Genomic DNA, 24,376 nt, shown 5'->3' with positions numbered 1-24,376 from the left:
AAACATGTATCAACCAGCGCAGCGTATCAGAATAAAATCACAAGTTGCTGGAATATACAAATGATTGTGGAACAGGGATGCTTAAATCTTATTCCCTGCTGTTTTCACCATTTATTCCACTCCTATTCAAGGAGGGGGGAGGCACGATGGCGCAGTGGGTTGGACCTTGTCCTGTTCTCCGGTGGGTCTGGGGTTCGAGTCCCGCTTGGGGTGCCTTGCGACAGGCTGGCGTCCTGTCCTGGGTGCGTCCCCTCCCCCTCCGGCCCTACGCCCTGTGTTGCCGGGTAGGCTCTGGTTCCCCGGGACCCCGGATGGGACAAGCGGTTTGGGAAGTGTGTGTGTGTTCATGGAATCAGTTGCACTTTCTAAAGCAAATAATTATTTCACTGTTAAATTAGATGAACTGGATGAATCTCAAAAATAATAAAACTGCAATTTCCTCAGGTCATTTTTGAAAAGAAAAAAACAAGAAATATTTCATTGTTGATAAGAGTAATTTGTTTTTGCCGTTTTTCTTATTGAGATGAGAAAAGGGTATATCTGTTTGCATATATCCAAAGGGAATACTTTGGAAGGTCAAACCCAACTTGTGCCATGGCATTCTGAGTCTTCTGAATCATCTTGAGAAGCTTCATTGTAGACTCTGGACGATGAGATAGGAGGGAGTGGCCACACAAAATGTTTTGTGCAATATGAACAAATCCTGTTTTTGTGACACAGTGGAGAGACTTCAGGACGGGTTGACAGACCTGTTGGGAGGTGAGGAATCTCTGTCTTTAGATGTATGTGGAGCAAGCAGAATTGGTAGAGAGGTAACCTGCAATACAAGAGGACACTTTGTAGGTACAGGGGGAAATGAGAAGAAGAGCTGGGCATCATCAGCATAACAGTGATTGGAGAAGTTGTCAGAGGAAAGGGCAGAGCCATGGGAAGAGATGCAGATGGAGAAGAGTAAGGAGCCTAGTACTGAGCCCTGCAGAACTCCAGCTGAGTGACAAGGGAAGACAATGAGCCACGCTAACCCTCCTGGACAGATTTACCTGGCAGTTAAGTCTCAAACTCTTTCAATAGCAATTCCTTTTGGTTCCAAGCTGTTCTAGAAAGCAAAGCAGAATCTGGTGGTGGACAGCGCTGCAGCAGGAAAGGGAGGTTGTTGTAGCCAACTGGAGACTTTCTGACTCTCCAAGGAGGGCAGTCTCAGTGCAATGGCCAATTTTTAATCCAGTCTGATAACCGCCAAGGAGATAATTGTGGGCAAGGAATGCTGCCAGATGGTTTAAAGGCTTGAAGGTTCCAGAGTGAGAAGGGAGAAGAGAGTTTGGTCTGCAATTCGAGACCAACTTTGGGACCATGGAGGGTTTTTTAGTGGTGCTGAGTGCTTTCAATGACAGGTGGGAAACAACAAGAGAAGAGCAAGGAAATAATGAGCAAAGGAATCCGTTGCAGGGATATGGCCTGTAAAGAGGGAAAGGGATGGGATGGGATCAAGGGAGCGAGTGGTGGCTCTACCTGAGAGCAGAAGGTCAGAGATTCCTTGCATTCCTTCAGAAATGGGTTGAAATGCAGGGAATGAGGCTTTGCTGTGAGTCCCACCCAGGGACAGTGTATGTGGATTCCAAGAACTTGTTTTTGATTAAAACTGCCTTTGTCTCTATAGAATAAGACAAAATCAACAGCTGTGAGGGTGGAGGAAGGAGGAGGAGAAAGAGAGAAAATCTGAAGAGTTTATGAGGATTTTTTGAGTGCAGACCGCAGATTATTTTTGTAGGAAAGTAGTTTTTTGTAAGGAAAGGGAACAACGAAAGGACATAAGGAGCTGCTAAGTGCGTGAGACATTCAGAGTTCTGCCAATTTCGTTCAGCAGTATGGAGTTTGATTCTGTCAGCAGAGAGGGTGTCCAGGAGCCACGGGCTGGATGTGGGACCTTCTGGGCTGAAAGTTAGAGGACGGAGAGAGTCGGGACAGGTGGACAGGGTTGAAATGAGTTCACTGGTGACATTATCTGTGGACAAGTCAGAGAATTTTGCAGCAGGGTATCACTCAGAGATCACGAAAATCACCCTTGGCAGGGTCGCAGGGATCCGGAGCCTATCATGGATGCTTGGCTAGGAGTCATGCACCCTGGACAGGATGCCAGTCCACCACAGGGTTGCCACACACACACACGTCTTTAGGCCGTAAGAGGAAACCGAAGCAGACATAGAGAACATGACATCTCCACACACACTGTGCCGAATTCAACAGTATTCCCAGACAGCCAAGCAGTTATTTATAATGTATTTATGGGCTTCATTTTAAGCTTCACATCCTGCAATGCATTGGTTGATTGCGCTTGTGCTGCAGAACCTCGCCTATGGCATGGATTTGATTTACATGACAAGATTTAATATTCTCTGTATGCATTCACCTGGAGAATATCATCACAGAGGGAATTTGGACACTGGAAGCCAATGCATTATAGCAAAGGTTCATTTCAGTTTACAGGTCCAGCAGCGGAAACGCGAGTGGGTTGCGTTAGTGCGGCGCCGGGCGCTGCGTCTAGCGGTGCACATTTATGAACGTGATGTCAAAGTGTTGATAGAACTTCTCACAGCTTCACTGAAGAAATTCCATTTAGATATAGCAGATCAGTTGGGGGTGCAGTGGTGCAGTGACTTTGGCCAGGGCCTCTTTGCTGGTGGGTGTGGGGTTCAAGTCCTGTTTGGGGTGCCTTGTGATGGACTGGTGTCCTGTCCAGGGAATGTCCCCTCCCCCTCTAGCCTTGTGCCCTGTGTTGCTGGGTTACGATCTGGATCACCATGACCCCACTTGGGACAAGTGGCTTTGGACAGTGTGTGTGTGTGTGTGTGTGTGTGTGTGTGTGTGGTGGATCACATGTTCCGACCGAGGCCGTCTGAACATTAGAAGCAGGTCTTTTTGGATGAAATGAGTGCCAGGAAAGTTCCGGATTAGGACCAGATGGGCTGCTGTTTTTCTGTTGTACAAGAAAAACACTCACTGTGCAGGTATGTAAATATTTGGTTACTTTTTAGCCTTTTCACTCAGCAACTTCAACTGCACACACTTTTAGAACGTTGTTGCTTTGTGGGAATTTCTACTGTCGCTCATCTTCGTTCCGCAGCATAATGGATCGTTTTGAAAAACATTCCCTTCAAAGCAATAGCAGGGAAACAAGTCTTCCATAAAACTTTTATTGTTTACCATCTGAAACTGTCAAGTAGAAGCTCGTGTGAAATAGGCCCGCATTACAATTTTAAAATACATTTTGAGTTTAGGGTTAGTTAGGTTTGTTTTTCTATTCATATTTCAAGCAAAAAACGTGACTCCCACGGTTTTGAAGGCAGACCTTTACGTTTAAATGCATGCTTTTGCAGATGCTTTTCGCCAAAGCCACACACAGCACAGAGTAAACAAAAGTGTATGTTTCAACACAAGGGTGTCAGACTCGTTTCACGCTGCGATCCGAATGGAATTCATTCCGACAGCTAAAGATCATATTTGTATATCGTGTACAAATATGTTCTAGATCATCTTTTATATTGCAACAAAGACAATGACTAGCAGCTTTAAAATTACTATTCAGAGGTATTGCAAGTTTTTAGCGCTAATACTATCCACCTAATACTGTATATAATATGATATCCCCCAAAGACAGTATTGGGAAGTGCAGTACTGTATGTTTGTTAGCCTGTATTGTTTCAGACATCCAGCCTTTGAGAACTGATTGTAGGGAAACTGGGGAGCTGGAGCTGGGGGGGTTAAAGAAATTGCAGATAATTAAATAATTTGTTCCATAATTAAATAATTTGTTGATCTTGCATAGTATTATTTCATGAATTGGGGGGCAAACCTCAAGTCCCTCATCCCAGGAAACTCCTGTAATGTAATTAAATAATTATTCATAAATGTAATAATTCACCAGTTGTCCTGTGGACCGACAAAAATCTTTTCATAAGCCCTCTATTTGGCACCCCTCACTGAGATGTCATCATAATGGGCAAAAGCACCACTGTTTTGGGGAAATAATGGTTAATTTTCCACAAGCCACTGCGGTGATTTTTCATTGTATGGGACCCATTGACTGTATATGTCTGTCATTGATTTCCGGTGATTCACGTTTTATCGGTGCTTGATCGATGGGAAGGTGCATTCCGATTCGCCGTGTTTTCGAGAGGAGTGGGAAGTAACAGAGTACACTGCAGACAGAGCGAAAGTGGCCGGAGTTTACCAGGCTGTTATTTAAACGGAGGAAAAGCCATGTTTATATTGTCAACGTGATGCAGCCGCATGCAGTACACAGAGCTGTCAGAGTTCAAAACGTGTCGCTTCAGGAGGTGTGATTGTACAATGAATTACACGTTCTCTGTCTTTTTGGAGAAGCAGTGCAGGTTGTACAGCACTGACTCGCATATGAGGACTGCTGAACCCTCGCATCAGGGGAAAAAAAATCACAGTCACCGATTACAGGCCTCTCTGCAGGTAGTGCTGATGGGGGTTCAAATCCTGCTCTTTCCCATCAGCTCCCGGGACATTACATTGACATGTATTAATTTATTTACATTTACGTAATTTATCAGATGCTTTTCTCCAAAGCGACGTACATCTCATGGAAAATACAATGTGTTCATTAGCAGGAAGAGACACTTAGATGCAGACGTGTGATTCTTAAGTGCAGTTAGTTTGTTTCTTTCCACCATATGAACCGATGTTCATCACACGAATAGCTGTATAAAACTCTGAATATCCACGACTCCTGGTCACCTTCCTAGTAATATTTTTTCTTTTTCAGATACATATAAACATTTATGTTACATTACAGGAGTAGCTGTGTAAAGGTTTATCCTACATGATCTTAAAGTTATAGAGCATAAACATTTGCACCTTACATGAACTTAGATGATGGATAAAGTGAGTCCGGAAGAGGTGAGTTTTAAGACCCTTTTTAAATGTGGACAGAGATTCAGCAGTTCTGAGTGGGGGAGGAGGTCGTTCCACCGCAACGGAGCCAGAACCCAGAACCTCCGTGCTTCTGATTATGGACCTTTAATGTGTAGGACCACCAAGCGGGCAGATGTGGACGAGTGTAGCAGTCTGGTTGAGGTGTGGAGGGTGATCAAGTTTTGTAGATAGAGACAGCAGAGAAAGATGCTCCAGACTGCTGAACAAAGTCTTGTAACTCCCTGATCACACCTGGTTTTTACCCTGTTTGTAACTGTTATGCTGGAGTACTTCATGTCCAGTGCTTTGCTCAAGGGTGCTCCACACACCTTTTGCTACTGTTCAGCTGTTTTCCCAGCATTCCCAGTGCTGCTCTTCCCTCGCTTCAATACACCAGTTGGTTTATGCAACTTCTTTGGGATTTTCACTGCGGTTCATCCTCACACATCTGGACTAATCGAGATGCGTTTGGCCAGTTCTTCCAAAACATCATACATATGATTTTCATTTTTTTAAATCTTTTTGACATGAATAGTAATATTGTTATAAGTACAAGTTTAACATGTGTTAAGAGTGGAGTTTAAGAGTTTCTGTGTTTTTTTTTTTTTAATTTATGGTTCATTTCACAGATTTACCAGCCGCTCAAGAGAAAAATTAATAATGATTGTGCTGTCATGTTTTAAAGATCACACAGCATTTGCAGCACTTTCCTACCAAATCTAAATGCATAATCAAATATAATCTATAATAAAATGTTTTTAATGCCATCAAAAGTTTTCTGCAAGTAAATCACCTAAAATACTGAAATTATTTTTTTTTCTTTTTTGAGTTGTGCTCATCTTTGATTTTTTTTTTTTTTTTTTTTGAATTTTAGAAAATACACACACACACACACACTTTCGGAACCGCTTGTCCCATACAGGGGCGCAGGGAACCAGAGCCTACCCAGCAACACAGGGCGTAAGGCCGGAGGGGGAGGGGACACACCCAGGACGGGACGCCAGTCCGTCACAAGGCACCCCAAGCGGGACTCGAACCCCAGACCCACTGGAGAGCAGGACCTGGCCCAACCCACTGCGCCACCGCGCTACCGCACCCTCTTGTTTTAGAAAATATATTTTTTTAAATAATACTGGGATTCCCAGCATTGTCCAGTCATTCCAGTGTCTGGTAACCTGGGCTCCGGTCATGCAAGGATGACATGTACATGGTATTCCTCTGGTTTTACCCACACTTCAGCATTGTTTCAGTTGCTTGGTCCCGTAAGGGGTGACACGGCCACCCACTTTGGCCTCTCTTTCACCTCTGCTGCAGACAAGAATGGGATCCTTTTTCCATGTCAGGGCAGTGCGCCCGCAAGCCCCGGCAGCCCGTCCTCAGCGCGCTGATGGTGGATGAATCATTCATGCCTCCCTGTCACGTAACAAACAACCACGCAACATGAGGGCTATAATTAGTAGGGCTGTGCGTGTGGTGCCGACACCGGAGTACAGCGCAGCACCGGAAAGGGGGGTATTTTCCCAGCACCGTGGCGAGTGAACTGCGTTCACGCGAAACGTACAGATTGCATTGATTTGCATCATCACTTTGTAAACCAAACGTTCAAACAGCGGTGATGGGCGGTGGTGTGGGTTCCCATCCCTGTCAAAGCCTTCTGCGGAGCTTGTACCTGCTGGGCTGCGTACGGGGGCAGGCCAGGGGGTGCTAGTGGACTGCAGGGTGATACGCTCGCTGTCCGGGTGTCCCGTAAGCACACGGTCACTGGGCCAGTTTGAAATGAGAATGTGGCTGAGCACTAGGTTCCTGTAGCCCTGCAGTGTTTCCGCTGCTCTCCTCGGTAGAGACCGCTGGTGTTTCACATCTCTTGGGTGGAAGTTTTAGGTGTCGGTTTGAATCCTGGTCCTCTGGTTTTCTCCTGCAGTCCAAAGGCATATGATTCAGGTGAAGTGGTAACTCCGGATTGCCCCTTGTGAGTGTGTGTGTGTGTGTGTGTGTGTGTGTGTGTGTGTGTGCGCGCGCGCGCGCGCTTTACTTGTCCTGTAAGGGACTGGCATCCTGTCCAGGGTGTAGAGGACAGAGAGAGGACAGTGAGTCCTCTCTAAGTAGGGTCTAAGTACAGTTACTTAGCCTTGAACCCTTTGCCTCCAGGATAGGCTCCAGACCACCCCAACCCAGACTTGGACAAGTGCTTGAAGAAAGTGAGTGAGTGCGTTATGAAAGAGTAGGTGCTTTGCAATATATTGCAAATGTGTTATCGATGTGTGTTTCGTTGTGGCTGGAATTCCAAACGGCTTTACGGCTGTTGGGCCGAGAGCTCTGGGTGTCTTTATAAGAATATTTTAAGTTGTCTTTAGTTTGTTTTTCCGGATCTTTCTGGAGATAAAGAAAGGCAGGTGCCAAACTGTTCAGCCACTGCCACCTATTGGTGAAGAGGTGTCACTTTTGGGTGCTTCTGTGTTTTGGAGCTCACTGAATGTTACCTGCTGAATAAATAACATGGGGCGCAAAACTAAAGAAGGTAATTGGGGGGGGGGGGGGGGGGGGAGGCGACCTCAGGCTTTGCATCGAATTTGTCTTCACACTAAAACAAATGTGAATGTTGTGTGTGAACTCAGCTCAGAAAAATGGTATGAGGTAAAGAAGGGTGTTTTTTTATTGTTTGGTTCATTTGCGGAAGTCCTTGTGATGGTATTCATTCATTCATTCATTCATTCATTCATTCTCTATAAGTTGTCCAGTGCAGTTTTGCAGTGGTCCACAGTCAATCTAGGAAGCAGAGAATGTGTGGCAGCATCCACTGTGGACAGGATGGCACTCTATCACAGGCAAATCACGCACAAACACACACACAGAGTGAAGGAATAGCAAGGACTCTTTGAACTAAAAAAGTAAAGTACTATGAAGTAAAATGTGTATTAATACAAATGAGATTCAGCCCCCCAGACCCCCAAAGAGAACAGCTATTCACATCCAGAGAGGCCCTTGTCCACCACATGGTCAGGGCTCAGGGACCAATCAGGTTTAAAACAAAAGCGAAAACACTTCAGCAAAGTGTCACAATTAGAAATGTGGTTTATGTTAAAGTCCTACCACTTGTGAAAGACTGTGCAAACATCTGAGAAGGGTGGCATAGTGGCACAGCAGGTAGCGCTGATGTCTCACAGCACCTGGTTGGTGCAAGAGGACATGGGTTTGATCCCGGCTCAGTCTATGTAGAGTTTGCATGTTCCTCCCGTGTTTGCATGGGTTTCCTCCGGGTGCTCTGGTTTCCTCCCACAGTCCAAAGACATGTTGTTCAGGTTCCCCATAGTGTGTGAGTGACAGAAAGAGTGTGTGTTCCACTGATGTATGAATGAGTGACCCATTGTAAGTAGTCTATCTAGCAGTGTAAGTCACCATGGTGCATAAGGTGTGTCGGCTGATAACACTACATAGAGTTCATTGGAAGTTGCTTTGGAGAAAAGCGTCTGCTAAATAAATGTAAGAAGTAGACAGCAGTAACAAGCCAAACAAAAATACACAGAGCATGATTTAGGGCTGGCTAGGGAGTTGATCCCATGTCCATCTCAACACACTCTAGGATCATCATGGACACACTCATCCCTATGAAACACAAGCTTTTGCACTGTGTGAGGAAACCAGACCACATGTCGTGGTTCACGCCATTGGCTCAGCACAGCATCACCTTGATGACCTTGTGTCCCCAGGGCCGGTGTGGTGTGCGCATATTCGGCGAACCAGAACCTCACCAACCAGCTGAAAGGAGTGAGGAGACTGGTCAACAGCAACATGAGGGACCTGCAGACATTCGTCAACCAGACGCCGCTGGTAGGACGCCGACCATGGGGTCCCAGGGTGTCCCTCACCGCTGTTCTTCCACACGTCTCAGTAAATCAGTGCAGTAACATCCACCGCCTGCATCTTTCTATTAATATCATATTTTCATCAGGATGAAACCATATCTGATATATTTTCAAAATGATAAGAGGGACGTTTCTAACACACGTCTCTTTGTGTTTCAGCAAATCGACTACCTTACATCACAATACTTCACGGTGAAGAACAAAGTGATCTCTGATCTGGGCAGTAAGTGTTACTTGTGATTTGTGCACGAGAACTGACAATTTCTTACGTGTAAAAAAGCTTAATTTTTTCATCTGTTTCAATTCTGAAGATCGGAATGTAATTTAAAGGGGCACTTGAAGCGACTGCCTTTGGCTCCAAAGGTTGTAGGTTTGATCCCCACCTCTGGATGTAGTGTCCTTGAGGAAGGTGCTTCCTCTATAAATTGCTCTGGTAACTTGACCCAGCTGTGTCCCTGGGTGTGTAGTTGCCACCTTGCGATGGACTGGTGCCCTGTCTAGGGTGTACGCCTCCCTCTTCAGCCTTGCGCCCAATGTTTTTGGGATAGGCTCCGGCTCACTGCGACCCTGCTAGGGACAAGCGGTTACAGACATTGGCTGGTTGGTTGGAATGTAATTTAATCCTATTAATAGGGGCTAAAGGAGCTGCTGGTTACATAGTAGTTGGAGCTGCTTCCTTTAAACCCTAAGGGTGCAGGTTCAAATCCTAATAACACCTAGCAAATTATCTGAATTACCTCAATTGCTCCAGTAAAATTACCCAGCTGGGTAAATGGTTAAATAATTGTAGGTACTGTAACATTGTAAGTCACTTTCAAGGATAGTGTCAGCTAAATGAATAACCAACCAACCATCCATCCATCCCAACTGGGATCGTGGCAAACCAGAGCCTAACCTGGCAACAGAGGGCACATGGCTGGAGGGGGCAGGGACACACCCAGGATGGGACACCAGTCCATCACAAGGCACCCCAAGCAAGGTTCGAACCCCAGACCCACCACACACTGACTGAGCCCGCCACACCACCCTCCTAATGAATAAATGTAATAAACTGAATAATGCAGTCACACTACTGCTGGTGTATTTTAATCAAAAGATTTTTTCTGTAAAAATGAGCTGAATTTATGTCTGTTGTTTTTTTATTTGTTTTTCATTTCATCGACCTTCTTGTTTAATTGCTGTTTTCATTCCATAGACATTGGGCCTCTGTTGGGTGGTAAAATTCAGGAACAGCTGGGGAAAAAGGCCTTGCCGGCTCTCGATGCAACACTGAGAATGACGTCAGGTAGACAATTTTCTTCCTCTCCTCTTTATAACTGTAACCAATTTGTATTCAAATGCAACATCAAAGGAAACTGATCATTCATATCCATACATCCATCTTTATTTCATGGAAATTTAAACTGACCTAGACTGAGAGCCATTTATTTAAATTTTTTTCTGAATTAATTTTTTGCAGTATTTTACGTTAAACTGCTTAGAAATTGTTGTTAGAAAAATTTCACAGCTTCCACAGCTTCATTTCTCCCATTGAAATAAAATTATTATTTTCCTTTTAAAGGTCATGTGATGAAAATCCGTAGTGAATTTAATGTGGCAGGCGAAAAGGGCAGCACAAGCAGCCCATTTAATGCTTTTAATACGAAATATGTTTTTGCTGAAATGATACCGAACACTGTGGGCATCTGCACATTCATTTAAATTCAGATGTTGTGCTGTTTTTGTGCACGTTCTCTCATAACTTTTGGACCTGATTATAATGTGTCTTTGAGAAGACAAGAAGAAAAACAATAATTGACAAGGGCTTTACATTGTTAATTCATTCAGAAATTGAACTTTGTACAGTATGTAAATGCAGTGAGCGGCGCTGGGATACAGCGGGTGACATTGATGTCTCATGGCTCCTGGGCCGAGGGTTTGGACATGGGTTCGATTTCACCTAAGTCTTTGTGGAGTTCACATGTTCTCCCTGTACTTTTGTATTTTTTTCTCCCACAATCCAGACGTGTTTAAGGGGAATCAGAGAATCTAAATTGGCCGTTGTGTATGTAAGTGTTTCTATGTGACTTCCTTGTAATGGATAGGTGTCCCTCCCAGGGGGTCCCTTGGCTTGTGCCCTATGGTTCTAGGGCAGCCTCTGCACCATGGTGACCCTTCATTGGACAAGTGGTTATTGATGATGGACGGATGGATGGATGGATGGATGGATGGATGGAGCAATATCCAGATGGATGAATGGATGGATATGAATGCAGCTGGATTTCCTTTATGAGAAGAATATATGAATAACTTACGTTCTCGTTTGCCGGGTCTTTAACTTAATTGTGCACATTACATCTTGTGTTTTATTCCTTTCTCGAATTGTTTGGATCAAAGTCAAGGTGGAAAGGGCCCTCAAAGGTAACGATGGCTGATTCCAAATACGTGGTGTTCCCTGTGACCTTGCTTATCCTTGTGGGTCATTGTCTCGGACTTCCCTGTCGCTACCCAGTGACCAGAACCGGACCCTTTTCTCTAGTACATATATGTTACATATATGTGTGGGCTGAACAAAGAAATAGTACAAAAAAGAACTGAGTTCTTACAGATGTGTTGAGATGTTGTGTGGTGCTTGGTCGTGAAGCAACGTTAATATGGTCTTCACCACGAGGCCTTTTTTTCACCAACAATTAACTTAACCAACCCTGCTCAGTCTGTGTGGAATCTCCCCGTGTCTGCGTGGGTTTTCTCTGGGTGCTCTGGTTTCCTCCCACACTCTAAAGACATGCTGTTCAGCTTCACCCATACTGTATGAGTGACAGAGAGAGAGTGTGTGTTCCACTGATGTATGGATGAGTGACCCAGTGTATTTAGTGTATCTAACAGTGTAAGTCACCACAGTGAATAAGGTGTGTGGGCTGATAGTAACACTACATAGAGTTCATTGGAAGTCGCTTTGGAGAAAAGCATCCTATAAATAAATAAATAAATAAATGTAACTCATTGTCAGAGATCACACAGCTTCAGCTGTTGATATAGCAGGGTTGCCATATTCTCCTGTAATCCTGACAAGCCCCTCTAGTTGAAAATATGTGGAAGAATTTGCCCCCCCAAAAGTGTACCGAGCAACCCTCCGGCCCACGGACTGCAAGAGCAGCAAAAGCCAACGAGATTTTCAGTGAGCTGATAGGAAGGTACCGTGGGCCAGGGGCAAACTCACCTCACTAACATGTCTCGCACCCATCCAGCCATACGTGAGACCAAGCAAGCGCTGGAAAACGTGAGCGTCTCCATTGACGTGCTGAAGGAGGGCTCCAGCAGGCTGCAGGTCAACCTGAGCAGGGCGCGCTCCGGCCTCGAGGACACGCTCTCGGACCCGGCCTGCTCCGTGCGCGAGACCGCCCCCGTGTGCGGCTCCATCCGCGACTCCCTCCACCAGCTCAACATTGACGCCGACTTCTCCAAGGTGAGCGCGCGCCCTCCACCGCGTTCAGCATCTCCATGACGACCGGCGACGGCCGCACGGTAATCGCCGCCGCTTGTATTTCAGCTGCCGGACGTGAGCGCGCAGCTCGCCAAGGTCGACGACGTCCTGGAGACCGATCTGAGCAGCATCGTCCAAAAGGTCAGTCATTCGCATTGTGCGTTACCACGTTTTACCACGCCGCTCGGAACGCCCCCCGAAAGCGCTGACCCATTCTTCTCTCGCTTTAGGGTTACTCCTCGTTCAACAAAACACCTGCTTTAGTGGAGGAGCAGACCAGAAATGTTGTTAAAGGTTGGTATCGGCTTGCCGTCGTCCCACGATGATGCGCAATCCCTGTCTGAACAACCCATGTGAAAAGTTCGCTTTATCGTTGTTCATCCAGGCACTTTTACATAAGAACCATCTTCACCTGCAGCTACATAATTTGCACGTTGTTTCTTCTACTGTGCTTCCGAATCATAATTTCAGTCAGATGGCAGATGCCAAACTTGTGATTTTTTTTGAATGACAACGGAAGATGACGAGTAACGTGTAACCGTGAGGCCTGTACATCTCCGCCTCATCGAAATGGTCACTGGGCTTCGCCTAAAAACCGACTTGTTCAGTTTATCTTTCCTCTATTATGTTTTTTCCCCTCCAATGACAGCCCTGCCTCGTAAGTCTTTAACTTTATATGGTCTGTGGGTGGCGCTCGTGATGAACTGATGATGGCAGTAACACCACACTTCTGTTAGTCGTCACGGCTCGGCTCGCTCCTGCTCCTTCGTACCCATTTGCACCCCGTTCCCCGCCAATCCGACACCCTACCGTGTCCGTGCAGCTCCTTCATATCCTTTCGCCGCATTCATCATTCCAACATCGGGAGCATAAATAAATCCTGCATAAATCAATGCTGATTTCATTTATGTATCGTGCACGGTGAAAGTTTGGAGTCATCTCTTTTTTTTTAAGCATATTTTGATTGCGCATGTTTGGAACTGCTTATTTTACGATCATCGGTACGTTTATGATTTTGCGTATGGTTCCAAACTTTGGCCTGGAATGTAGATACCTTCTGTGTATGAGCTTAAATATCGCCGTCTATTGTATGTACAGCATTCTTGGTGTTTGATAGAATGTAGTTGCGCCTACAGAGAGAGTGTCACGGTATGAGAGCATTTCAGAGTAGTTATTTGTATTTTAATATTTATTTATACGGACACCCCTCGACTTACGCAAATAGACCGTTCTTCAACCCCTGACGTAAGTCGAAAGTTACGTATGTCAGATTCCCCCTTCTCCCCCACCGTTCAACATAGGCTACCCTACCCTAGGCATTTATTGCGAACACAGGTATAAAAACATTACACAACATGTATAATTGTCTAGAAAATGTCGAATATATTAGATGTCTCTCATTATTATTGTTGTTTTCCTGCCCACTGTTCCTTTCAGGGGCTCCTTTATATGTGCAGCATCCTTCACTACCGTATTTGTAGTCGATACGGCTAAACCTGGTTCCCGTGCTATAGACCATAATCTTTGTCCACCTTCATACTTCCTTATTATTTTCAATTTCATCTGGAAATCGATTGCTGGACGCTTATGAGATGGTTCTCGTTTTCCTTCAAGTGCACCTTTATCACCAGGCATTGGGAATAATGAAAACGGTAGAAAATATAGGAGAAAAGCTCTACACTAAGAAGAGGAGATGGATTCACAGCTCAAAACCTGCGGGAACTGGGAAGATGCAGCTTCCTGCCTTGTCTGGCTAAGCCAACTTGCGCTTAACGTATTTCAGACGTTTTGCGTAAAATAAAAGCGCTATCCGTAAATAATGTTTATGCTGGGAATTTTTTACGGAAATCTGGATTTATGTAAGTAGAATTCACATAAGAAGAGGGCTGTCTGTATTTCAGATGTTTTGCGTAAAATAAAAGCGCTATCCATAAATAATGTGTATGCCAGGAATTTTTTACAGAAATCCGGATTTACGCAAGTCAAATTTACGTAAGTAGAGGGCTGTCTGTATTTCAGATACTTTGCGTAAAATAAAAGCATTATCCGTAAATAATGTGTATGCCGGGAATTTTTTACAGAAATCCGGATTTACGCAAGTCAAATTTACGTAAGTAGAGGGCTGTCTGTATTTCAGATACTTTGCGTAAAATAAAAGCATTATCCGTAAATAATGTGTATGCCGGGAATTTTTTACGTAAATCTGGATTTATGTAAGTCGAATTCACATAAGTAGGGGGCTGTCTGTATTTCAGATTTTTTGCGTAAAATAAAAGCACTATCCGTAAATAATACGTATTCTGGGAATTTTTTGCGTAAATCCGGATTTACGCAGGTCAAATTTACGCAAGTAGAAGGGTGTCTGTACCTGTATTATACAGCATCTGCTCATGGTAGTGGTTTGAGAAGCATGCTAATGATTGTGATGGACAATACAAAAACTGCAGTATTTGTGCTTATTGTCTGCAAGTCACATTTCCCTTGAAGCCGTAAAGAACACGTCTGATTCGCACGCTAGCATTCAGCAGGTGCTTGAAGGACCTGTTGCCTGGAGCGCTGACGCCTGTCCGAGGTTTGTCGCAACAGGGACTCGGCGAGGTCAGTCTCGGTCTGTTCTCGCCACCGGAGAGAAGCAATCCAAGCAATCCGGAACTCAAAACAAAATCAATGATCTCTGTTTTTTTGGGTTTTTTTTGGCAATCGCAGCATCATTTGCAGCCTAGGTGCTGTGTAGTGTGTGACGGTGCCAGACTGTGTTGCTCACACATCCGACTGCACCGGGTCTGGCACAGTGGTGCAGCGGGTAGCGCTGGTCTCTCGCAGTTCTAGAGCTGTGGGTGTGGAGGTGTGGATGTGGGTCAGAGGGTTTCAGGTGACCTGGTCACTCCAAACGGCTCTCTTTGCTCCCTCCACTACCTACATGTTTTAGCTGAACTGTGGTTGGAATCAGCGCCAGGTACCCAGGTTGGAATTGCTGTCCATCTCCGTGACAGGTGTTGAAAGCCATCTGGACAGCATCGGCACCAAAATAACAGGCATGACCAAGAAGTTCCCAATGCAGGCGATCCTCGCCAACTTCACCATGTTCATCAACCACGTACACTCCAGTATCGAGGACTTCTACCCCCAGATGGACCAGACAGATTTCTACAGGTGCTTGTCGATAATCTGCCGTCTCACACTTTGTGCAGCATTGACGGTTTTGGGAAATTTCTACAGTTCTGTTGAAGTTTCTCTCATGCTGTTCCGGTAATAGGCAGCACTCTCTCTCTCTCTCTCTCTCTCTCTCTCTCTCTCTCTCTCTCTCTCTCTCTCTCTCTCTCTCTCTCTCTCTCTCTCTCTCTCTCATCCACTGTCTTTGTGGGGCAGCTGGTACTGTAGGTGTTAGAATGGCTGCCTTCAGATCTGGAAGGCGTAGGTTCCAATCCCACATGCTACTCTAGTGCTCTTGATCATGGTACTTATCGCACATTACTCCGGTAAAAGGAAGCCAGCTGTACAAGCAGGTAAATAATTGTGAGACACTTTGGGGAATAAAAACTGTGTTGTAATTGTAAATTAGTCTTATTTGATTGGTTATCCAGAGAAGTACCTTCTCAGGAGCTCTGCTGCAGGGATTTGAGAAGGCAATGTGCAGGATGGCAGTCCATAGTCACTGCACCCTCCCCCCATCCACCCCAACCCCCCGGCATCTCTGACCCTCTTGTATTTTGCTGTCCTGTCCTTTGCCGTGGTCGCTCGCCAGGTGGGTCTGCTGCATCTCGCTGTGCTGCGTGGTGGTGCTCATCCTGGCCTTCAACTTCCTGGGTCTGCTGTGTGGGATCTGTGGTCATGACAAGCACGCCTCGCCCACCACCCGCGGCTGCATCTCCAACACGGGCGGCAACCTGATCATGGCGTGAGTGTCATCTCCCGTGTCTGCTCTTGTGAATATATGCGTGCGTGTCTCTGTGCGTGTGGGTGTGGGTATGGATGTGGGTCGGAGTGTTTCAGGTGACCTGGTCGCTCCAAACTGCTCTGTGTGACTCCAAACTGTGTGAGACACCCACAAACATATATTTTCACAAAACCATATATAAATATGTTAATATATATATCTGTATGTTATATGTACGTATGTATGTGTGTATATATGTGTGTATATACTCTATCTGTGAGACTCATTTTATATGATTGTTTAATGTTGGGATATATGGGCCTTATGGGTCTAAAGTCACATCGTTTAATTCCCCCCACTACTGTATTATTCAGTATGTTATTGGTTAGCTGGTGTGACATTGATCTGGGCCCGTTTCCCATTATTAGAAATTAGTTTTTTCAACATACCTATGAAGTTGGAGATTTGAGAATGAGAAGATATGCTTTGATTTTTCCCTGCGGTTTTCTGTCATCCTTTTGTTGTTTTTGCACAAGTCCTCATTATCTTGTTAGTATTTCATCAGAGCTTTTCATCAAGCACAGATTTGGGACGGTTTGGCCAGAGGGCACTTTGCATACTTCACAGTAGGTTAGGTGTGTAATTCAGGCAAAGAGTAATATGAAGCGCACAGCCACACTGCTCCACCTGGGGTTTGATGTTGATGCCATTGTGATGTTCTTCTCTCAAGTCTTCATGCTGTCAATGTGAATCTTTCTTTCCCTGCTTCTGGTAGCGGAGTGGGCTTCACCTTCATCTTCTCCTGGGTGCTCATGGCGGTTGTGGCCAGCTCCTTTGTGGTTGGAGGTAACGTGGAGAAGCTGGTCTGCGAGCCCTTCGGAACCAAGGAGCTCTTTAAGGCAAGGCTCACTTCGGATTGCAGACTTCCTGCTGGATGTTTCAAAAAGTCTAAAGTTGGTATCATTTACACTTATTCATTTAGCAGACACTCTTCTCCAAAGCGACGTACGTCTCAGAGAACAATACAAAAAGTGTATTATATCAACAGAATGAGAGATTTGGATGCAGACACGATTCTACCATATTGTTGTTCTTCTTCTTATTATTATTATTATTATAAACAGATATCATAGTACACATTTATCACGCACATAGAAAATCGGAGGGAAATGAGTTTAAAAGTGATGATGTCTTTTGAGACCCTTCTTCAATAACAGATATTCAGCAGTTTTTCTTTTTTTTTTGGGGGGGGGGGGGGGGGGGGTCACTTCACCACATCATATAAATCAACATACAATCAGAGTATCTACAGCAACGTCCTTTTAAAAATGTGCATTCTGGATAGGACATAGGAATATGTTATTTACACATAGGAATGTGTAATGTTTCCTTCATATATATGTTTAAATATTATTTGAATATAATAAATAACTGGGGGGGCGCAGTGGGTTGGACCAGGTCCTGCTCTCTGGTGGGTCTGGGGTTCGAGTCCTGCTTGGGGTGCCTTGCGACGGACTGGCATCCTGTCCTGGGTGTGTCCCCTCCCCCTCCAGCCTTAGGCCCTGTGTTACTGGGTTAGGCTCCAGCTCCCCGCGACCCTGATTGGGACAAGCGGTTCAGATAATGTGTGTGTATAATAAATAACAATTAGATACAATAAATACAACTATCCGGACAGGTGGTGGACACTCCGTACCTGGTGAATGCAGCCTGGAGGAACTTCATCCCTGGATTCCTGTACAACAACCCAGATGTTGATCTGACTGCAGAGAACCTGTACAGGTATGGTGATATCAAGGTGATATCATGGTGATAGCACAGTGATACTCCAGTACATCGAGATTCCTTCACCTGCCTGGTGACTAAACTTTGTTATATTTGTTATACTGACACCACTGAGGGACAGAAATGTTTTGGGTAAACGACACGAAGTGTGTACCTCCGTCCCACAACATCTGACACACGCAGCAGCGCCGCTGTACAGAATAAAATACTCAGTGCGGAAGTGGATTGACTGCTTAACGGTCAAAAAAGCCAATAAACCGCAATACGTCCACATCATGAAAGAGGAGTATGCGTTTTCATGTCTGTTGCTGTTCATATAGGAACCTGTTATATAAGGGAGGAGTGCAGATGTATTTTATAAAGCCTTTTAGTTTTACTTGCTTCATTTTATCCCCTCCATCAGCAACTGTAAAGAAAACAGAGGCCTCTACTCTGCGCTGCATTTGGAGAACATGTTCAACATCACGGCATTGGTGGACAGCAGCATGGTGAGTGTCACATGCTGCTCGCATGTCCATTGAAAACCATGTTAGTCCACTGTTAAAGGAACCCTACAAACAGAACATGGTAAATCGTTTATCAGTAACGTTGTTCAATGAGGACAGCTCTTGGGCTGTGGTTTCAGACTGTGAGGAGTTTGCATGGCTTTGCCCACAGTCACTCTAACCCTAACCCTAACCCCAAAACCAAAACCAAAACTCAAACCCTAACACAAAGTCAAACCCAAACTCTAACCCAACCCTAACCCAAACCCAAACTCAAACCTTAACCCTAACCCTGACCTGAACTCAAACTCAAACCCAAACCCTAACCCTAACCCAAACCAAAAACCCTAACCCAAAGTCAAACCCTAACCCTAACCCAAACCAAAACCCTGGTGGTCTGGAGCCTGAAATGGACTGGTATCACATACATGATGACCCTTTCCTCACACCCTTTGTTTCTAGGATAGGCTTCAGACCACCGTGATCCTGCATCAGACAAATGGTTATTGATAATGAATGGAGTGTTGGTCATGATAAGCCACCACAGTGGTCCACTGTACTGCACTGGTTGCGCATGATTGCACTGGTCATGCACTGGTGGAACATACTGTCATTTAGTTCTGCCCAGGCCAAAAATATTCCTGTTACCACCGTATCTCCAAATAACACTGATCTCAAAGGTTCTGCATTATATTTGGTACGACTGTACATATGAACTGGCTGTTAATATCTACATATGAACTACATCATCCTTATTTAATCACATTTTTGACAAGTACCTGCACATCATGTGAGAAGCTTTTTAGGTGTTTATTCACACACACACACACACAAGCTTGTTTTCTAAACATCGATCTTCTGAATTGTTGCATTCTTCCAGTACGCGAAGGATATTTCAGTAAATTTTGAAGATGTCAAAGTGGATCTGACCAGTGAAGTCCTCCTGGAGGATGAGGGGAAGCAGAACCTCATCAGTTTCACACAAACGGGAATCGGTGACATAAAGTTCCAGCTGTACCTGGCCGAGGTACTTCCAAATAATAACCTCCTACCCCACAGAAGAACTATTATGATTATGATTATGATGATGATTCTTATTATTATTATTATTATTATTATTATTATTATTACATTTACATGTATTCATTTAGGAGACACTTTTCTCCAAAGCAACGTACATCTTATAGAAAATACAATGTGTTCATTACATTAGCAGAAAGAGACACTTAGATGCAGACGTGTGATTCTTAAGGGCAGTTAGTTTCTTTCCACTATCTGAGCCAATGTTCACCACGCGAGTAGCTGCATAAAACTTTATCAGAATATTGATGATTCCTGATCACCTTCCTAGTAATTTTTTTTTTTTTGAAGATGCATATAAACATATGTATTTATACTGTGATTATTATTATTATTGTTATTATTATTATTATTATGAGCGAGTCCTCTCATAACCAGCTTGGGATCAAAGGTGTGGCACTAAGATGGTTTGAGTCCCACTTATCTGACAGATCACGTCAAGTGGTCTGGCGGAGCTCTTATTCTTCTCCTCTCCCTCTCTCAACCGGGGTCCCGCAGGGCTTGGTATTGGGTCCGCTTCTTTTCTCGATCTACACCTCCCCCCTTGATCCGGTCATAGCCTCCCATGGATTCAAATACCACTGCCATGCTGATGATACTCGGCTCTTCCTCTCCTTTCCACCCAGCTGGTCTGTCCTCCTGTCACAATTTATCGATCAAACTGGACAACTCACTCATCTTGCCCACCTCCTCGGCTAAGAGTCTGGGAGTGACGATTGACTCAAGTCTATCTTTCTCTCAGCACATCGAAGCCACAACCCAGTCCTGCAGATACATCCTGCATAATATTCGTAGGATCCATCCCTACCTCGCTACCGACTCCGCCCAGCTACTTGTCCAGGCCATGGTGACTTCCCGTCTGGACTACTGCGACTCTCTCCTGTGTGGCCTTCCTGCTAATGCCATCAAACCTCTGCAGCTTCTACAAAATGCTGCTGCACGAGTTGTGTTTAATTTGCCAAAGCGCTCTCATGTATCTCCTCTTCTCATTTCTCTGCACTGGCTTCCTATAGCTGCCCAAGTCAAATTCAAGACCCTGGTTATTGTCTACAAATGCATCAATAGAACTGCTCCCAGCTACTTACAGGTCTTGATCAACCGCTACACCCCAACCAGACCCCTTCGCTCGGTGGTCTCGCGCACGAAAGGTAAAGCACGGAGGTTCTCGGTTCTGGCTCCGTTGTGGTTGAGCGACCTTCCCCTCTCACTCAGAACTGCAGAAACTCTGTCTACATTCAAGAAGGGTCTGAAAACCCACCTTTTCCGGATCCATTTCGCCCAAGATCTCTCCCACTCATGTACGGTGTAAATGTTCATGCATCGTAACTTCATGAGCATCCCCAGATGCAGTCTCTATTCAGCCACTACTCCAGCATTGTATTTGCTTGCTTGTGTATCTAAATATTTTTTTAAAAAAAATGGTAGGAGGGTATCAGGATTTGTCTATCCTGTGTTTTATGCACCTACTCGAATGATGAACATCTGTGCGGCAAGTGGTAGGTAACAAATTAGGTTTAGTTGAGTCACATGTCTGCAGCTGTGTCTCTTTCTCTTAATGTAATGCATAAATTGTACTTTTGCTGAGACGTACGTCCCTTTGAACAAAAGCGTCTGCTAAATTAATAAATGTAAATGTAAATATAAATTATTAGTGTTGGCAGCACAACTCTTGACCTGTGTGTTTGGGCGTGTGTTGCTTTGGCCATGAAAGTATTACATTTCCCATGATCACGAATATTCTCGCTTCTTCATAGCTGAACAAAACCGTAACAGCCGTGGACCTGCTGAAGTTTGCCAATGAGCTGGACGCTCTAACAGACCAGCTGGTAAGTAAGTCCCTCTGTCGTCCTGCGTGTGTCCGTGTGAGTTCTGAGCGGGAACGATCTCCGATTCGCCCCTCCAACTGAACAAGCCCTTCTTTCATGCCGAGAAGTCTCAGGGTGTCACAAAGGGGCCTCGACATGTGCCGAAGGTCTTCGGCAGCGCTTGCGGCCAGGGGTCACGGTGAGGGTGGCGTCTGACATCAATCTGCTCACCCCTCCTGCAGCCACGGAGCACACTGGAGAGCGGCCTGAGACAGCACGCGAGGAACCTCCGACACATTCACAACCAGCAGGTCGTCCCCCTGAAACAGGACCTGGTAACGCAGCGACTGCCTCGTTCACAGCTCTGTGACACTAACTGGCTGATGGCGTCGGGTTTTATAGCAGCGCCCACTTGCTGCACACTGATGGCGCTCAACATGAGTGGCACAGCGAGTAGAGCTGCTGTTTCACAGCGCCTGGGTTCGATCCCCCTCAGTCTGTGTGGAGTTTGCATGTTCTCGTGCCTGCATGGGTTTCCTCCAGGTGCTCTGGTTTCTTCCCACACTCCAAAGACATGCTGTTCAGGTTCACCCATAGTGTGTGAGTGACAGAGAGAGTGCGTGTCTTCCACTGATGTAGGGATGAGTGACCCAGTGTATGTAGTGTATCTAGCAGTGTAAGTGTTCTGGTGCTCTGGTTTCCTCCCACACTCCAAAGACATGCTCTTTGATTTCCCCCGTAGTGTGTGAGTGACAGAGAGAGTGTGTTCCACTGATGTATGGATGAGTGACCCATTGTATGTCGTGTACCTAGCAGTGTAAATCATCGCAGTGAATAAGATGTGTGGGCTGGTAACACTGCATAGAGTTCAGTGGAAGTTGCTTTGGAGAAAAGCATCTGCTGAATCAATAAATGTAAACGTCACACCGCGGCGACACGCGTGAGGAATTTGACGTTCCTCTGAGAAGTGGCTGACCTCCTTTCATGATACCTCTGCACAACCTCGCCTGCTCATCAACCGCAAAGCTGCAGGAGGGATTTGGAAGCCGATTACAGATTCAGAGATTAACGTGTCCTTCCAACCGTCTCTGCAGTCTTTAAATATAAATGTATATATTTATTTGTATAAATATTACTTAGATATAGAGGTGAAGGAGCTGTTGCATAGGACGGCAGGTGGTGTAGCAGTTAGAGGTGCCGGGACTCAAAGGACCTGAGTGAAACCCCACCTCCTGCTCTGCTGTCCTTGAATAAGGTACTTACCCCATGCTGGTCCAGTAAAAACTACGCAGCCACACCAACGGGTTCACCGTTTTAAGTGACTATGGAGAAAGGCATCAGATAAATAAACCGGACAAAATGTGATGTGACAAATGTCTCTGTCGTTATGCACCCACTTCCACATTTCAGTTTTAATGCTTTCTCTTAATTTCTCTTTCAACTTTGCTTACATCCTTTATAATGGCGGCACAGAAATATGTACGAGCAAGGGTAAGCATTGTATCGCGCAAAACCGGCACATTTATGGTGGGAAAATGTTTGAAATGTTGCTTTTCATAGCCTGATGTGTCATGTTGCGAAATGCTTTATTTTGTCACATTGGCATGGTGCAACAAATAGGAGAAACATACTGTGTTGTTTTTAATGGTATTGCGGCATTTTTAGAGGTATGCAGCACCATTGTCCATCGTTTAGGAGATGGGGTGTACAGCTTGCTTTAGAAATTCTGTTCTGTTCTATTCAAAATTTGCAAAAAAACAAGAGCTTTGCAAATAGAGCATTTTATTTGTGGTGTCATACATGGGTTGTATGAATCGCTCGTCCCAGAGGCATCGGTCTGCCCGCATCTCGATCTGATTGACAGCTGCCATGGGTGAACCCATAGCACATTATTTCCCTGATTCGGACAGTCGGCCTGGACCTTTGGGACCAGCACATAGAACCTCCCGTGGCTTGCGTTGTATCGATCTGCTGTGCATGTCATCTAGCCATAGCGATATAACGATAGGGTGACATTGCACAATACTTGGACTCGGGTTTGTGTTGGACTCCTGGCACCTTTGCGTGACGTTAACTCGATTTGTGTTTGTGCACATTTGCCCCTCGAAGAGCACTCTGAGGCAGAGCATCCATTTCCTGGAGAAGACCTCCACTGACCTCAGCGTAAGCACCCGCCGGTCTTGACCTCACGGTCCCCGTCTCAGCGTGACTGCATGCAAGACGTACACTGGCTCCTCGTGTTACGAATCATCAAATTACCCATTTTTCAGTTTCTTTATTCCCCTTTTCTCTTCGTCAATCGACTTTCAAAAATTTCGATTCGCTGTCGAGCGAAAGCGGCCCGTGTTTCTGCACCCGGCTGCCAGCGAAACACGCTCGGACCGGATCACCGTAACTGGCTTCCGCTCTGTTTACAGCTCCCGTGTGGCGTTTGCTGCTGTCGGTGATGGATCAGGTGTTTTACGGGATGAATAGGTCAACAATCAGAAAAAAAACACGCGGTTATCGACACAACGTATTTTCTATTTTTATTGAACAAAATAATACAGATCTTACCGATTACAATTTTTCTATGATAACTTTTCTGAAGATTTTACAGAACCTAACCTGTAATAAGTGTTATGCTGCTTTCATTGATTATATTTATTTACTGGTTTGGGGTTACGAACAAATTGAGTTACCAACAGACGTCTGCCCTGGAATTCCGTTCGTGACGTGAGGAGCCGTAGTATAAAGACATTCGCTTTCGCCATGTAGTTCATGATCGTATAACGTCCGCGTAACACCTAACGAATGTGCTTTTTCAAAGGAGGTCATGAACTGTAGTTTCAGTATTTTAGTTTGTTTTTTTTTGCGTTCGAGAAAATTATCGATCTGCTGCGCATGTCATCTAGCCGTAGTGTTTTTGAATGATTTTAAAATACCGAAAAGCTTTTTTACGTTCCGCAGAACAAGGTGACGAATGTCCTGGGTGCCATTGAAGAAGCACAGTACCTCATCTCCAACAACGCAACGTACATCATTAATCAGGTGACCAGGGCTTTGTCGCAGGAGACCGGCCCCAGACGGCTCCTCAATGT

General features: G+C 45.1%; 1 protein-coding gene across 2 annotated transcripts in view; it reads left to right on the top strand.

Annotated features, from left to right (window-relative positions):
* Nucleotides 1-24,376, top strand: part of LOC108930745 (prominin-1-A-like) — a 68,291-nt gene that overhangs the window by 40,980 nt on the left and 2,935 nt on the right. For both annotated transcript variants that reach the window (XM_029252565.1, XM_018746149.2), the window contains 16 exons: nucleotides 8,646-8,766; nucleotides 8,961-9,024; nucleotides 9,997-10,086; nucleotides 12,029-12,246; nucleotides 12,331-12,405; nucleotides 12,495-12,558; nucleotides 15,258-15,417; nucleotides 16,010-16,162; nucleotides 16,917-17,040; nucleotides 17,820-17,923; nucleotides 18,330-18,414; nucleotides 19,292-19,438; nucleotides 21,246-21,317; nucleotides 21,539-21,631; nucleotides 23,406-23,459; nucleotides 24,246-24,326. In XM_029252565.1, coding sequence (XP_029108398.1) covers nucleotides 8,646-8,766; nucleotides 8,961-9,024; nucleotides 9,997-10,086; nucleotides 12,029-12,246; nucleotides 12,331-12,405; nucleotides 12,495-12,558; nucleotides 15,258-15,417; nucleotides 16,010-16,162; nucleotides 16,917-17,040; nucleotides 17,820-17,923; nucleotides 18,330-18,414; nucleotides 19,292-19,438; nucleotides 21,246-21,317; nucleotides 21,539-21,631; nucleotides 23,406-23,459; nucleotides 24,246-24,326 — 1,705 coding nt within the window. The remainder of the gene's footprint in view (nucleotides 1-8,645; nucleotides 8,767-8,960; nucleotides 9,025-9,996; nucleotides 10,087-12,028; nucleotides 12,247-12,330; nucleotides 12,406-12,494; nucleotides 12,559-15,257; nucleotides 15,418-16,009; nucleotides 16,163-16,916; nucleotides 17,041-17,819; nucleotides 17,924-18,329; nucleotides 18,415-19,291; nucleotides 19,439-21,245; nucleotides 21,318-21,538; nucleotides 21,632-23,405; nucleotides 23,460-24,245; nucleotides 24,327-24,376) is intronic.

The sequence above is a fragment of the Scleropages formosus genome, chromosome 5, assembly GCF_900964775.1.
Source record: "Scleropages formosus chromosome 5, fSclFor1.1, whole genome shotgun sequence".
Taxonomy (NCBI): domain Eukaryota; kingdom Metazoa; phylum Chordata; class Actinopteri; order Osteoglossiformes; family Osteoglossidae; genus Scleropages; species Scleropages formosus.
Note: the sequence above shows the minus strand (reverse complement) of the source record. Positions and strands in the feature narration are given on the sequence as shown.